Genomic DNA, 15,512 nt, shown 5'->3' with positions numbered 1-15,512 from the left:
CAGAGAGTTTATTCTGTCTTGACACTTTGTATTACATTCTTCCCTTAAATGATCATGTTTACACTGATTGTTTTATATGTATTTTTTATGTATGTCGCTTTGGATAAAAGCATCTGCCAAATACTTCAACATAAACATATATAAACACTTGAAAGTCTTCATATCAGCTAAAACCACCAATTCGTTTCACTGGATTCAGAATAAAACCAAATTCTGTTTTACAATCTCTATCTTCATCATTTATTTCAACTTTATGTTATTCAAGTATGACATTTTTAAATGTAATTAATTACATTGACAAGGAATTCTATTATGGTCATACTCTTGTTTGCTAGCGGCTACGATTTTAGTACTATTGAAGATCTTTGCTCCTTCTCAACTCTGTGCTAATATTCTTTTCACAAAATACAACCAATAGTATGTTAATGTTAAATCTTACTTGTGAAAAGTAATTCCCCGATTCCTATTTTCAACAGTCCGCTCATTTGAGCAGGAAAACGCTGAACACCATCTTTTTTTTCTACCTGTCGACTGTCAGTTTAGCATCTTTGTTTTCTACCTGTCGACTGTCAGTTTAGCATCTTTGTTTTCTACCTGTCGACTGTCAGTTTAGCATCTTTGTTTTCCACCTGTCGACTGTCAGTTTAGCATCTTTGTTTTCCACCTGTCAACTGTCAGTTTAGCATCTTTGTTTTCTACCTGTCAACTGTCAGTTTAGCATCTTTGTTTTCCACCTGTCAACTGTCAGTTTAGCATCTTTGTTTTCCACCTGTCAACTGTCAGTTTAGCATCTTTGTTTTCTACCTGTCAACTGTCAGTTTAGCATCTTTGTTTTCTACCTGTCAACTGTCTGTTTAGAATCTTTGTTTTCTACCTGTCAACTGTCAGTTTAGCATCTTTGTTTTCTACCTGTCAACTGTCAGTTTAGCATCTTTGTTTTCTACCTGTCAACTGTCAGTTTAGCATCTTTGTTTTCCACCTGTCAACTGTCAGTTTAGCATCTTTGTTTTCCACCTGTCAACTGTCAGTTTAGCATCTTTGTTTTATACCTGTCAACTGTCAGTTTAGCATCTTTGTTTTCTACCTGTCAACTGTCAGTTTAGCATCTTTGTTTTCCACCTGTCAACTGTCAGTTTAGCATCTTTGTTTTCTACCTGTCGACTGTCAGTTTAGCATCTTTGTTTTCTACATGTCAACTGTCAGTTTAGCATCTTTGTTTTCTACCTGTCAACTGTCAGTTTAGCATCTTTGTTTTCTACATGTCAACTGTCAGTTTAGCATCTTTGTTTTCTACCTGTCAACTGTCAGTTTAGCATCTTTGTTTTCTACCTGTCAACTGTCAGTTTAGCATCTTTGTTTTCTACATGTCAACTGTCAGTTTAGCATCTTTGTTTTCTACCTGTCAACTGTCAGTTTAGCATCTTTGTTTTCTACATGTCAACTGTCAGTTTAGCAACTTTGTTTTCTACCTGTCAACTGTCAGTTTAGCATCTTTGTTTTCTACCTGTCAACTGTCAGTTTAGGCTGCTCCCCGGCTCCTCACCACCACTTCAAGATGGCGGCCCAATTTCTCGCGTCACAGCAGCCAATGCTGCGTCTACTTATAACATGTCTATGCTCACAAGACCCTCGAGTGCCGTGAATGTCAATCAAGTGATGTCTTGGTGAAGATTGATGAACGCTCATTTTTAGGTGTATTTTTTTAATGCCTGGCTGGTGATGGACTGACACACCCTCCACCATCCACCGCTAGCTCACCATCCACGTAATGGGCACCCCTTGTTTAAGGGATTCAAAGTAAAAGACACTAAAGTGAACATTATCGTTGTTACACGTTGGGACGCCAAGTGGGGACAGCGTGGCAGTGTTGGGAGAGTGGCCGTGCCAGCAACCTGGGGGTTCCTGGTTCGATCCCCACCTTCTACCAACCTCGTCATGTCTGTTGTGTCCTTGAGCAAGACACTTAATAATAATAATAATGAAATTTGTAACACACTTTACATTTGTTAAAATCTCAAAGTGCTTACAAAGTATTAAAAAAAATTGAAAGTTAGAATATATAATAGAAAATTAAAATAGAAATGAAAACATGAAAAACACTAGATAAAACAGAAACATAGATAAAAATAGAAATAAAAGCATGAAAGCACTGGATAAAACAGATAGGCAAGCTGTGTATTTAAAAACAAGAAGATAGTAAGAAGTTAATGAGATAAAAGCTGTGCTAAAAAGGTGGGGTTATAGTCCCTTCTTAAAACGGTCGGCCCACTGTGGTGCTCTAAGAGTTCTGAGCATTTGATCCATTTCTCATTTTTAAAAGCTATTTTTAAGTGTCTTCATGGATTAGCCCCTGGTGTGATGTGTCAAGAAGTACAAAGTAACAGTAGTGAAGGTGACTAGAACTGGGTGTTGTAAAGTGAGCACTAGAACTGGGTTTAGTAATGTGAGCTCTAGAACTGGGTGTTGCAAAGTGAGCACTAGAACTGGGTGTAGTAATCTGAGCACTAGAACTGGGTTTAGTAATGTGAGCACTAGAACTGGGTGTAGTAAAGTGAGCACTAGAACTGGGTTTAGTAATGTGAGCACTAGAACTGGGTTTAGTAATGTGAGCACGAGTACTTGGTATAGTCATGTGAGCACTAGAACTGGGTTTAGTAATGTGAGCACTAGAACTGGGTGTTGTAAAGTGAGCACTAGAACTGGGTGTAGTAATGTAAGCACTAGAACTGGGTGTAGTAAAGTGAGCACTAGAACTGGGTGTAGTAAAGTGAGCACTAGAACTGGGTTTAGTAATGTGAGCACTAGAACTGGGTGTAGTAAAGTGAGCACTTGAACTTGGTTTAGTAATGTGAGCACTAGAACTGGGTGTAGTAAAGTGAGCACTAGAACTGGGTTTAGTAATGTGAGCACTAGTACTGGGTGTAGTAATGTGAGCACTAGAACTGGGTGTAGTAATGTGAGCACTAGTACTTGGTATAGTCATGTGAGCACTAGTACTTGGTGTAGTAATGTGAGCACTAGAACTGGGTTTAGTAATGTGAGCACTAGAACTGGGTGTAGTAATGTGAGCACGAGTACTTGGTTTAGTCATGTGAGCACTAGAACTGGGTGTAGTAATGTGAGCACTAGTACTGGGTGTAGTAATGTGAGCACTAGTACTGGGTGTAGTAAAGTGAGCACTATAACTGGGTGTAGTAAAGTGAGCACTATAACTGGGTGTAGTAATGTGAGCACTAGAACTGGGTGTAGTGTGAGCACTAGAACTGGGTGTAGTAATGTGAGCACTAGAACTGGGTGTAGTAATGTGAGCACTAGAACTGGGTGTAGTAATGTGAGCACAAATGGGGCCAATTATTTTTTATGTATTTTTATTTTCATCACTTCTGGTAAACACTCGGCAATTAATTCCTACACATAGTCTTACGCCATACACCCCTTTGGGTTTTGTCACACTCCATTCCTTTGTTGTTTAATTAAATATGTCGTTCATTATTTATTATATTATATTGTTAATATATATATATGTATATATATATATATACCGTATATACAATAAATAGATAGAGCCATATTGCCCCCTTGTGGTTCTGTGCCGTCACAACTCCCTCCTGCAAACGTAACAGCCAAGTATCCAAGTATGAGTTTGCGAAGTATAAAAATGAGCCGCAATTTTGGAATGAAAGAATGGTATTGTGACATCCCCGGTGCTTAGTGCAGGTCTGCTGGTGGGCCTTTGAGGTGTGCTGCCCTGACTCTTTCTATCTTTGCATTGCACAGGTTGTGAGAGCCACGGCAGCCACCTCAGCCGTCCTCGGGGACGGATGACCTTTGGCTTAGAGAGAGAGACAGACTTTGAGACATTTGACTGTTGAGTCAGGATGAAGACGGAGACCAACACCAAGACCTCACCCAAACTGGACCCACTGAGGTGTTAGATCCACCCACCTGCTGATACCCTCCATTCTTACTGACATTGATCACGTTGTATTGTTGTCATGTTTACATTTGGACCGCATCATCACCGATCAATACGGGTATTGATCGCAGCGTGTCATTCTGGTGGTAGGAAAGGTGTTTGATGTGAGGCCCTAACCACACCTTCTTTACCTTTGTGACCTCAGGGCCCGACTTGTATGTCCCCTACATACAGTGGACATGATACGGAACCATGTTAGCACATACAACATGCCTTACTGTCTTTTATTATAATATCATATTGGCATATTCCTTCATAATAACAACATTCCAACAAAATATAATACGTGGTAGCCTTTTGCTGGGGGTTAGCAGCACTTTGGTCTTGAGTCTCTAACTGACTCCGAGTCGTGCATAGAGAGAGTATGGCCAAGTCTGGTTCAATGTTGGTAGCAAACATGGCGCCCTGGAGTCACGTCAGGGACTTTTGGACATTTTAGAGAGAGTATGGCCTCAGGAGGAGGTCCTGCTGGCCCCACTATGGACTGGACTCTCACTATTATGTTCGATCCACTATGGACTGGACTCTCACACTATTATGTTAGATCCACTATGGACTGGACTCTCACACTATTATGTTAGATCCACTATGGACTGGACTCTCACACTATTATGTTAGATCCACTATGGACTGGACTCTCACTATTATGTTAGATCCACTATGGACTGGACTCTCACACTATTATGTTAGATCCACTATGGACTGGACTCTCACACTATTATGTTCGATCCACTATGGACTGGACTCTCACACTATTATGTTAGATCCACTATGGACTGGACTCTCACTATTATGTTAGATCCACTATGGACTGGACTCTCACAATATTATGTTAGATCCACTATGGACTGGACTCTCACACTATTATGTTAGATCCACTATGGACTGGACTCTCACACTATTATGTTAGATCCACTATGGACTGGACTCTCACACTATTATGTTAGATCCACTATGGACTGGATTCCCACTATTATGCTAGATCCACTATGGACTGGACTCTCTCACTATTATGTTAGATCCACTATGGACTGGACTCTCACACTATTATGTTAGATCCACTATGGACTGGACTCTCACACTATTATGTTAGATCCACTATGGACTGGACTCTCACACTATTATGTTAGATCCACTATGGACTGGACTCTCACTATTATGTTAGATCCACTATGGACTGGACTCTCACACTATTATGTTAGATCCACTATGGACTGGACTCTCTCACTATTATGTTAGATCCACTATGGACTGGACTCTCACACTATTATGTTAGATCCACTATGGACTGGACTCTCACACTATTATGTTAGATCCACTGTGGACTGGACTCTCACTATTATGTTAGATCCACTATGGACTGGACTCTCACACTATTATGTTAGATCCACTATGGACTGGACTCTCACACTATTATGTTAGATCCACCATGGACTGGACTCTCACACTATTATGTTAGATCCACTATGGACTGGACTCTCACACTATTATGTTAGATCCACTATGGACTGGACTCTCACACTATTATGTTAGATCCACTATGGACTGGACTCTCACACTATTATGTTAGATCCACTATGGACTGGACTCTCACACTATTATGTTAGATCCACTATGGACTGGACTCTCCCACTATTATGTTAGATCCACTATGGACTGGACTCTCACACTATTATGTTAGATCCACTATGGACTGGACTCTCACACTATTATGTTAGATCCACTATGGACTGGACTCTCCCACTATTATGTTAGATCCACTATGGACTGGACTCTCACACTATTATGTTAGATCCACTATGGACTGGACTCTCACACTATTATGTTAGATCCACTATGGACTGGACTCTCACACTATTATGCTAGATCCACTCGACGTCTGTGGTCCCCTCCAAGGTTTCTCATTGTCCCATTGGGTTGAGTTTTTCCTTGCCCTGATGTGGGATCTGAGCCGAGGATGTGGTTGTGGCTTGTGCAGCCCTTTGAGACACTGGTGATTTAGGGCTATATAAGTAAACATTGATTGATTGATCACGTGATTACAGGACGCCATGTTTGCTACCATCTCTGAAACAGGGTTGACCAAACACGCTTTATACGTGATTCTGAACTGCCTGTCGCATTACTGCCACAAGTGGTGGAAACGTGTATTACAGGGTTTTTTTTATGTTGAGGGAAACAAATAAGATGAGCTTGTTTTCTCCTAACGGGGCAGCCATCTTCTTTGCATCGCTACACTTAGCTCCGCCCCTTCTTGCTGCTGCCTCATCACCACTTTGTTGTAGTTTGTGTTCTTGAAAACTCCAAACCTCTTACTGATACAACTGAGTAGAATAGATACTACCGTGAAATAATACTACAGTAGAATAGATACTGAATGTAATACTATAGTAGAATAGATACTGGCGTGTAATACTACAGTAGAAAGGGTACTGGTGTGTAATACTACAGTAGAATGGGTACTGACGTGTAATACTACAGTAGAATGGGCACTGGAGTGTAATACTACAGTATAATGTGTACTGGAGTGTAATACTACTGTAGAATGGGTACTGGAGTGTAATACTACAGTATAATGTGTACTGGAGTGTGATACTACAGTACAATGGGTACTGGCGTGTTATACTACAGTAGAATAGATACTGGCGGTGTAATACTACAGTATAATGTGTACTGGAGTGTAATACTACAGTGGAATAGATACTAGAGTAATACTACAGTACAATGGGTACTGGAGTGTAATACTACAGTAGAACAGGTACTTGAGTGTAATACTACAGTAGAATGGGTACTGTAGTGTAATACTACAGGAAAATGGGTTCTGGAGTGTAATACTACAGTAGAATAGATACTAGCGTGTAATACTACAGGAAAATGGGTACTGTAGTGTAATACTACAGGAAAATGGGTACTGGAGTGTAATACTACAGTAGAATGTGTACTGGAGTGTAACACTACAGTATAATGTGTACTGGAGTGTAATACTACAGTAGAATGGGTACTGGAGTGTAATACTACAGTAGAATGGGTACTGGAGTGTAATACTACAGTATAATGTGTACTGGAGTGTAATACTACAGTAGAATGGGTACTGGAGTGTAATACTACAGTATAATGTGTACTGGAGTGTGATACTACAGTACAATGGGTACTGGCGTGTTATACTACAGTAGAATAGATACTGGCGGTGTAATACTACAGTATAATGTGTACTGGAGTGTAATACTACAGTGGAATAGATACTAGAGTAATACTACAGTACAATGGGTACTGGAGTGTAATACTACAGTAGAACAGGTACTTGAGTGTAATACTACAGTAGAATGGGTACTGTAGTGTAATACTACAGGAAAATGGGTACTGGAGTGTAATACTACAGTAGAATAGATACTAGCGTGTAATACTACAGGAAAATGGGTACTGTAGTGTAATACTACAGGAAAATGGGTACTGGAGTGTAATACTACAGTAGAATAGATACTAGCGTGTAATACTACAGGAAAATGGGTACTGTAGTGTAATACTACAGTAGAATGGGTACTTGAGTGTAATACTACAGGAAAATGGGTACTGTAGTGTAATACTACAGGAAAATGGGTACTGGAGTGTAATACTACAATAGAATAGATACTAGCGTGTAATACTACAGGAAACTGGGTACTGGAGTGTAATACTACAGTAGAATAGATACTAGCGTGTAATACTACAGGAAAATGGGTACTGGAGTGTAATACTACAGTAGAATAGATACTAGAGTGTAATACTACAGTAGAATAGATACTAGCGTGTAATACTACAGTAGAATAGATACTAGCGTGTAATACTACAGTAGAATAGATACTAGCGTGTAATACTACAGTAGAATGGGTACTGTAGTGTAATACTACAGGAAAATGGGTACTGGCGTGTAATACTACAATAGAATAGATACTAGCGTGTAATACTACAGGAAAATGGGTACTGTAGTGTAATACTGCAGGAAAATGGGTACTGGCGTGTAATACTACAATAGAATAGATACTAGCGTGTAATACTACAGGAAACTGGGTACTGGCGTGTAATACTACAGCAACCCAATATGATTAGTTATGAAGTATTTCCTTGCAGTACTTTGTGAGTATTAGATTCTGCCAACAGAAGTGTGTCAATCACAAAGTTTAAAAATGAAACAGGACTTTTTTTCATTGATATAAAAACAAGAATACTTGAGGCCAGATTATTTCAGCTTTAATGTTGCTCATTATTATTATTTATTCGTTGTAAGTCATTGTGCAAGACCAGTGGTGTTGTATTATATTGATATCTTGTCTTATGAATATTTAGTGTACAGTTCATGCAGGGTAGTATTCATTGCACTTTTACTGGCGTCAAAATATTATTATTTTTTTACACGTTGACCTTTTGTCCCTCCTGTGGTCGTCTGTGAAAACTGCTGAGTCGTGTCAAATGTCAGCATGTGACCCAGCAGTGGGATCTTGGGTCTTTCCTTTTGTGTTTGCCAACAGCAACGTTTTGGTTTTTCTTTTGGATCATGTCAATAACTTGCAGCACTGTCTCATACTTTTGTTGTCCTGGGCCAAACTATTCCAATTGTGTACTGCGTACTTGAAGGTAGTATTTTGCATCTGTTGTGTGTACTTAGGTGTGTGTTAGCTGAGTGTGTGTGTGTACTCTGAAGTGGACACTTAATAAACGTGTGCATGTTAGTGCTAATTGATGGCGGTGGCGTTGTGCGGTTGCCCCGGGAGACGGCACGTGCCAGCGATGGTGTTAATCACTGTACTTTCATATTTTGCAATTATGATGTGGAAGAACGTGTTGCAGCCCAATAAGACAATAAATAAGTGGATCACTCCTCACTTTTTGTTACTCATCTGCTCCAAAAGGTCAGACAAAAAACTAATCACAAAGCAATTTTTAGGTAAATGTAAATATGAACACCAAACACATGTCATCATTTGACATGCAAAGAAAGGTAAATACGCATAAATGATGAATGAACTTGAACACATGGAGGAGAAGACCACACTTCTACTTTACTAGCAGTAAAACACTTCTTCTCACCTTCTTTATCAAAGGGCTGCCACTTGCAACTTTTTTTGGCCCCGCGGTGGATTATTTTGCAAAAAAATACCGATACTGGATCACCAACATTCTTTGTGTGAATACTTCATCCCACCAATAATACTCTGCTTTGTTTTGTGTGTTGTTTGATGTAATAACTCAAGACGATACGCTAATTAAGATGATTTTATCACGTTGTTTACCTTTTGTAAATGTCTGGACCAAAATAGAATAAATGTGTGCTTATTGTATGTTAACTGTCTGTCCAACTTTGCACAAGTAAACACTCGGCGGGACTGCTTGTATCGCACATGATATCACACAAGTAAACACGCTGCAGGACTGCTTGTATCGCACATGATATCACACAAGTAAACACGCTGCAGGACTGCTTGTATCGCACATGATATCACACAAGTAAACACGCTGCAGGACTGCTTGTATGGCATATGATATCAAACACAGGTAAACACACTGCAAGACTGCTTGTATCGCACATGATATCACACAAGTAAACACGCTGCGGGACTGCTTGTATGGCATATGATATCAAACACAGGTAAACACACTGCAGGACTGCTTGTATCGCACATGATATCACACACAAGTAAAGATGCTACAGGACTGCTTGTATCACACACAAGTAAACACGCTGCAGAACTGCTTGTATCGCACATGATATCACACACAAGTAAGCACGCTGCAGCACTGTATCGCACATGATATCACACACAATCACGCTGCAGGACTGCTTGTATTGCACATTATATCACACACAAGTTAACCCGCTGCAGGACTGCTTGTATCGCACGTGATATCACACACAAGTAAACACGCTGCAGGACTGCTTGTATCGCACATGATATCACAGACAAGTAAAACACGCTGCAGGACTGCTTGTATCGCACGTGATATCACACACAAGTAAACACGCTGCAGGACTGCTTGTATCGCACATGATATCACAGACAAGTAAAACACGCTGCAGGACTGCTTGTATCGCACGTGATATCACACACAAGTAAACACGCTGCAGGACTGCTTGTATCGCACATCATATCACACACAAGTAAACACGCTACAGGACTGCTTGTATCGCACATGATATCACACACAAGTAAACACGCTGCAGGACTGCTTGTATCGCACATGATATCACAGACAAGTAAAACACGCTGCAGGACTGCTTGTATCGCACGTGATATCACACACAAGTAAACACGCTGCAGGACTGCTTGTATCGCACATGATATCACAGACAAGTAAAACACGCTGCAGGACTGCTTGTATCGCACGTGATATCACACACAAGTAAACACGCTGCAGGACTGCTTGTATCGCACATGATATCACACACAAGTAAACACGCTGCAGGACTGCTTGTATCGCACATCATATCACACACAAGTAAACACGCTGCAGGACTGCTTGTATCGCACATCATATCACACACAAGTAAACACGCTACAGGACTGCTTGTATTGCACATGATATCACACACAAGTTAACACGCTGCAGGACTGCTTGTATCGCACATGATATCAAACACAGGTAAACACACTGCAGGACTGCTTGTATCACACATGATATCACACACAAGTATACACGCTGCAGGACTGCTTGTATTACACATGATATCACACACAAGTAAACACGCTGCAGGACTGCTTGTATCACACATGATGTCACACACAAGTAAACATGATGCAGGACTGCTTGTATCGCACATGATGTCACACACAAGTAAACATGATGCAGGACTGCTTGTATCGCACATGATATCACACACAAGTAAGCACGCTGCAGCACTGTATCGCACATGATATCACACACAATCACGCTGCAGGACTGCTTGTATCGCACATGATATCACACACAAGTAAACACGCTGCAGGACTGCTTGTACCGCACATGATATCACACACAAGTAAACACGCTGCAGGACTGCTTGTGTTGCACATGATATCACACACAAGTTAACTTGCTGCAGGACTGCTTGTATCGCACGTGATATCACACACAAGTTAACACGCTGCAGGACTGCTTGTATGGCACGTGATATCACACACAAGTAAACACGCTGCAGGGCTGTATCGCACATGATATCCTAACACCCATTAAAAGAGTCGTCCAGTTGAACAAAGCATGAAAGATGGTGACGTGAGAAGAGAGAAAAGGTGTCAGGTTGTCTTTGTCTAGAAGCTTCTTAGTCCTGCAGGTGTTTCCATCCAGGACTTCAATGCAGATGAGCTCATAAACACTTTTTGTGTTTCTGTCCTGTGTGACTTTTTAAGTCTATTCTTTGTCCAACAATGGCTGCCAGTGATTGAGGAGTAGATGAAGTCTTAGTCCACTGACAAGACGCCAAGCAGGACTCTGTGGGCTATTGATGCTGCATGTGGACTCTGCCTCCATCATGGACCTAATACACCTGCAGCTGTCAATCACGCTTCTTAGCTCCTGGTGTCAATCACGCTTCTTAGCTCCTGGTGTCAATCACGCTTCTTAGCTCCTGGTATCAATGCATGGATCTTCTTAGCTCCTGGTGTCAACGCATGGATCTTCTTAGCTCCTGGTGTCAATGCATGGATCTTCTTAGCTCCTGGTGTCAATGCATGGATCTTCTTAGCTCCTGGTGTCAATGCATGGATCTTCTTAGCTCCTGGTGTCAATGCATGGATCTTCTTAGCTCCTGGTGTCAATGCATGGATCTTCTTAGCTCCTGGTGTCAATGCATGGATCTTCTTAGCTCCTGGTGTCAATGCATGGATCTTCTTAGCTCCTGGTGTCAACGCATGGATCTTCTTAGCTCCTGGTGTCAACACATGGATCTTCTTAGCTCCTGGTGTCAACACATGGATCTTCTTAGCTCCTGGTGTCAACACATAGATCACATAATAAAATTATTCACATTCTAGTATAAGAGATGTTAGCACATTTCCAAGATAGCGCTGATGTCACGGTCCGGGCGCGGGCAAAGCGCGCGTCAGACCGGCGGCAGCGAGCAGCTTCAATCAATCGCCAGCAATCCGCACACCTGGAGCTGATGATCAGACCTGCCTTCAAAAGCCTGCACAACCTGCCATCCCGCGCCAGAACATAACCTTCTCTTGGCGTACACCCTCCGTTCCCGCGTTGACGTTGCTGTGTTTCGTCATTACCCCCCCCCCCCCCCCCCCCCCCGCTTACCGGACTGCCTCTTGGATTTCGACCCCCGACTTCCTGCTCGCCTCACGACCTCCGAGCTCTGCCTTGTCTTCCGCCTCTCACTCATCACTTCGGGTAAACACTCGGCAATTAAATCCTACACATAGTCTTACGCCATACACCCCTTTGGGTTTTGTCACACTCCATTCCTTTATTTAATTAAATATATTGTTCATTATTTATTATATTATATTGTTTATATGTGTATAATAGATACATAGAGCAATATTGCCCTTTTGTGGTTCTGTGCCGTCACAACTCCCTCTTACAAACAATTCCTACACATAGTCTTACACCATAAACCCCTTTGGGTTTTGTCACACTCCACTCCTTTGTTGTTTAATTAATTATATTGTTCATTATTTATTATATATATTGTTTATATGTGTATGATAGATACATAGAGCAATATTGCCCTCTTGTGGTTCTGTGCCGTCACAACTCCCTCTTACAAACAATTCCTACACAGAGTCTTACACCATAAACCCCTTTGGGTTTTGTCACACTCCATTCCTTTGTCATTTAATTAAATATATTATTCATTATTTATCATATTGTTTATATATTTGTATAATAAATACATAGAGCCATATTACCCCCTTGTGGTTATGTGCCGTCACAACTCCCTCCTGCAAACGTAACAGCCAAGTATCTAGGTTTTACGGCTAGGTTTTACCCGGCCCGCGGGATAAGTTTGCTAAGTATAAAAATTAGCCGAAATTTTTGAATGTAAGAAACTGCTGTTCTAAATATGTCCACTAGATGTCACAATAGCAATTATTTTGTATCTTTGTAGATGATGCTACATATGTCAAACAAATAAACCACACAATGAGCAAACTACGTAAATAACATCCTGTAATTTGATTTTGATATCATTTTTTTGTCTTGACAGATTGAAAATGACCACAAATGAGTTGACTGATTTTATGTTATTTTAAAAAAAAAAAAGCCTCAAAACATTGCAACTTTTGCGGTGACTTTTCGGAAACGTTGCAAATTCAGTTCTTTTAGGCCAGAGAAATCAGAAAAGTGGAAAAAGATGTCAGAAAGTCGAGGATTGAGTGGAAGGTATGAAAATAGCAGATTGTAATAAAAGACACTGGAGGAGGATAAACGTCACACAGCTGTTGTCATGGCAACAAGAAGTATGTAATATGAAGGAGAACAGTTTGCCGCCTTTAAACCACTTATTGCAGACGAGATGTGTCTTGTAGCTCCGCCCCTCGTCAGAAGTAAAGAAAGGTAACGACTACTACCTTCACTATCTCGTACGTTTTTACGCTTTATTAAAGACGGCCTTTTTAACGATGGCTGTAACAGACCTGGAATATTTCATCAAGCGGCCGTCTTGTTTTATCCACGCCGAACCTTCAGAACCTCCAGCTGGGTGCTGATCTGAGACCTGGCCCAGAGATGAGATGAAAGTGGACACCAATCATCAGTTAAGAGCAACACATGTCGCTGACAAAGGCAGCCAATCACGTCGCAGCACCTTCACTAATAAGATTACATCAATCAATAACCCCGCTTATGACTGATTGGATTGTGCGAGTGTGTGTGTGTGTGTGTGTGTGTGTGTGTGTGTGTGTGTGTGTGTGTGTGTGTGTGTGTGTTCCCAATGATTAAAGCAGCTTCAATTGCCTTGATAGCATCAAGGACCTTGCTGTGTTTGCAGCAGATAGAGGTTAGCGCTGCTCGCTAGCTGACTAACATCAATATTTATTCCCCAAAAAAAAAAAAAAAGCACATTTTCTCCACTCCGGCGTTACAAAAAAAATATTTAAATTGAACTTAAAAAAACAAAGTATGTCCACCAAAAACACAAATCTGACAAATTGGCTGACTGTCCATCAATAAAAATAGTAGTGGATTTAAAACCTTTGTTCATTGACGTGTTTTTAATGTGCGATAAATGTAACAATGTTTGAAATTGTTTTAATATTTACTGTATTATTCCGTATATTAGCCGCACCAGACTATAAGTCGCAGATATATACGTTGTGAAATTAGTTATTTACATATAAATATTTTGTAAATGTTTATTTCCACACTTGAATTGTCTGCAACGTGGCAGTAAAACGGATGATCAAACAAAATGGAAGTCATCGTAGCTGCCGATAAATGTGTTAAAATGTAATATCTGGAATTATCGGTATCGGTTTTTTTATTATCTGTATCGGCTTTTTTTTATTTTTTTTATTTTTATTTTTATTTTATTTTATTTTTATTAAATCAACATAAAAAACACAAGATACACTTACAATTAGTGCACCAACCCAAAAAACCTCCCTCCCCCAATTTCTTTCTGTTATCAATATTCTGGTTCCTACATTATATATCAATATATATCAATACAGTCTGCAAGGGATACAGTCCGTAAGCACACATGATTGTGCGTGCTGCTGCTCCACTAATAGTACTAACCTTTAACAGTTAATTTTACTCATTTTCATTCATTACTAGTTTCTATGTAACTGTTTTTATATTGTTTTACTTTCTTTTTTATTCAAGAAAATGTTTTTAATTTAGTTATCTTATTTTATTTTATTTTTTTTAAAGTACCTTATCTTCACCATACCTGGTTGTCCAAATTAGGCATAATAATGTGTTAATTCCACGACTGTATATATCGGTTGATATCGGTATCGGTTGATATCGGTATCGGTAATTAAAGAGTTGGACAATATCGGAATATCGGATATCGGCAAAAAGCCATTATCGGACATCCCTAGTAATAAATGTAACAATTTTTGAAATTCATTTTAATATTTACTGTATTACTCCGTATATTAGCCGCACCAGACTATAAGTTGCAGATATATACGTTGTGAAATTAGTTATTTACACATAAATATTTTGTAAATGTTTATTTACATACTTGAATTGTCTGCAACGTGGCAGTAAAACGGCTGACCAAACAAAACGGAAGTCATCGTAGCTGCAGAAGTATGTCGACCCAAACACTTTAATTATTTGGACCAATCAGACGCCTGACAAATCAGCTGACTGTCCATCAATAAAAATAGTAGTGGATTTATAACCTTTGTTCATTGACATGTTTTTAATGTGTAATAAATAGGGATGTCCGATATATCGGCCGATAAATGCGTTAAAATGTAATATCGGAAATTATCGGTATCTGTTTTTTTATTATCTGTATCGTTTTTTTTTGTTTTTTGTTTTTTTTTTGTTTGTTTTTATTAAATCAACATAAAAAACACAAGATACACTTACAATTAGTGCACCAACCCAAAAAACCTCC

At 39.9% G+C, this 15,512-nt stretch overlaps 1 protein-coding gene across 3 annotated transcripts in view; it reads left to right on the top strand.

The window, feature by feature from the left end:
• phf14 (PHD finger protein 14) overlaps positions 1 to 15,512 on the top strand; it is a 159,939-nt gene that overhangs the window by 124,217 nt on the left and 20,210 nt on the right. Inside the window, exon 17 of one of the 3 annotated variants that reach the window (XM_062029369.1) lies at positions 3,778 to 4,481. The exons of the other annotated variants lie outside the window; for them this stretch is intronic. Coding sequence (XP_061885353.1) covers positions 3,778 to 3,784 — 7 coding nt within the window. The 3' untranslated portion in view covers positions 3,785 to 4,481. Of the gene's footprint in view, positions 1 to 3,777; positions 4,482 to 15,512 lie in introns of those variants that run through there. 3 annotated transcript variants of the gene reach the window in all.

This window comes from Entelurus aequoreus, linkage group LG20 (assembly GCF_033978785.1).
Source record: "Entelurus aequoreus isolate RoL-2023_Sb linkage group LG20, RoL_Eaeq_v1.1, whole genome shotgun sequence".
NCBI lineage: Eukaryota > Metazoa > Chordata > Actinopteri > Syngnathiformes > Syngnathidae > Entelurus > Entelurus aequoreus.
The sequence above is the reverse complement of the archived record's forward strand: the minus strand, read 5'-3'. Positions and strand labels throughout refer to the sequence as shown.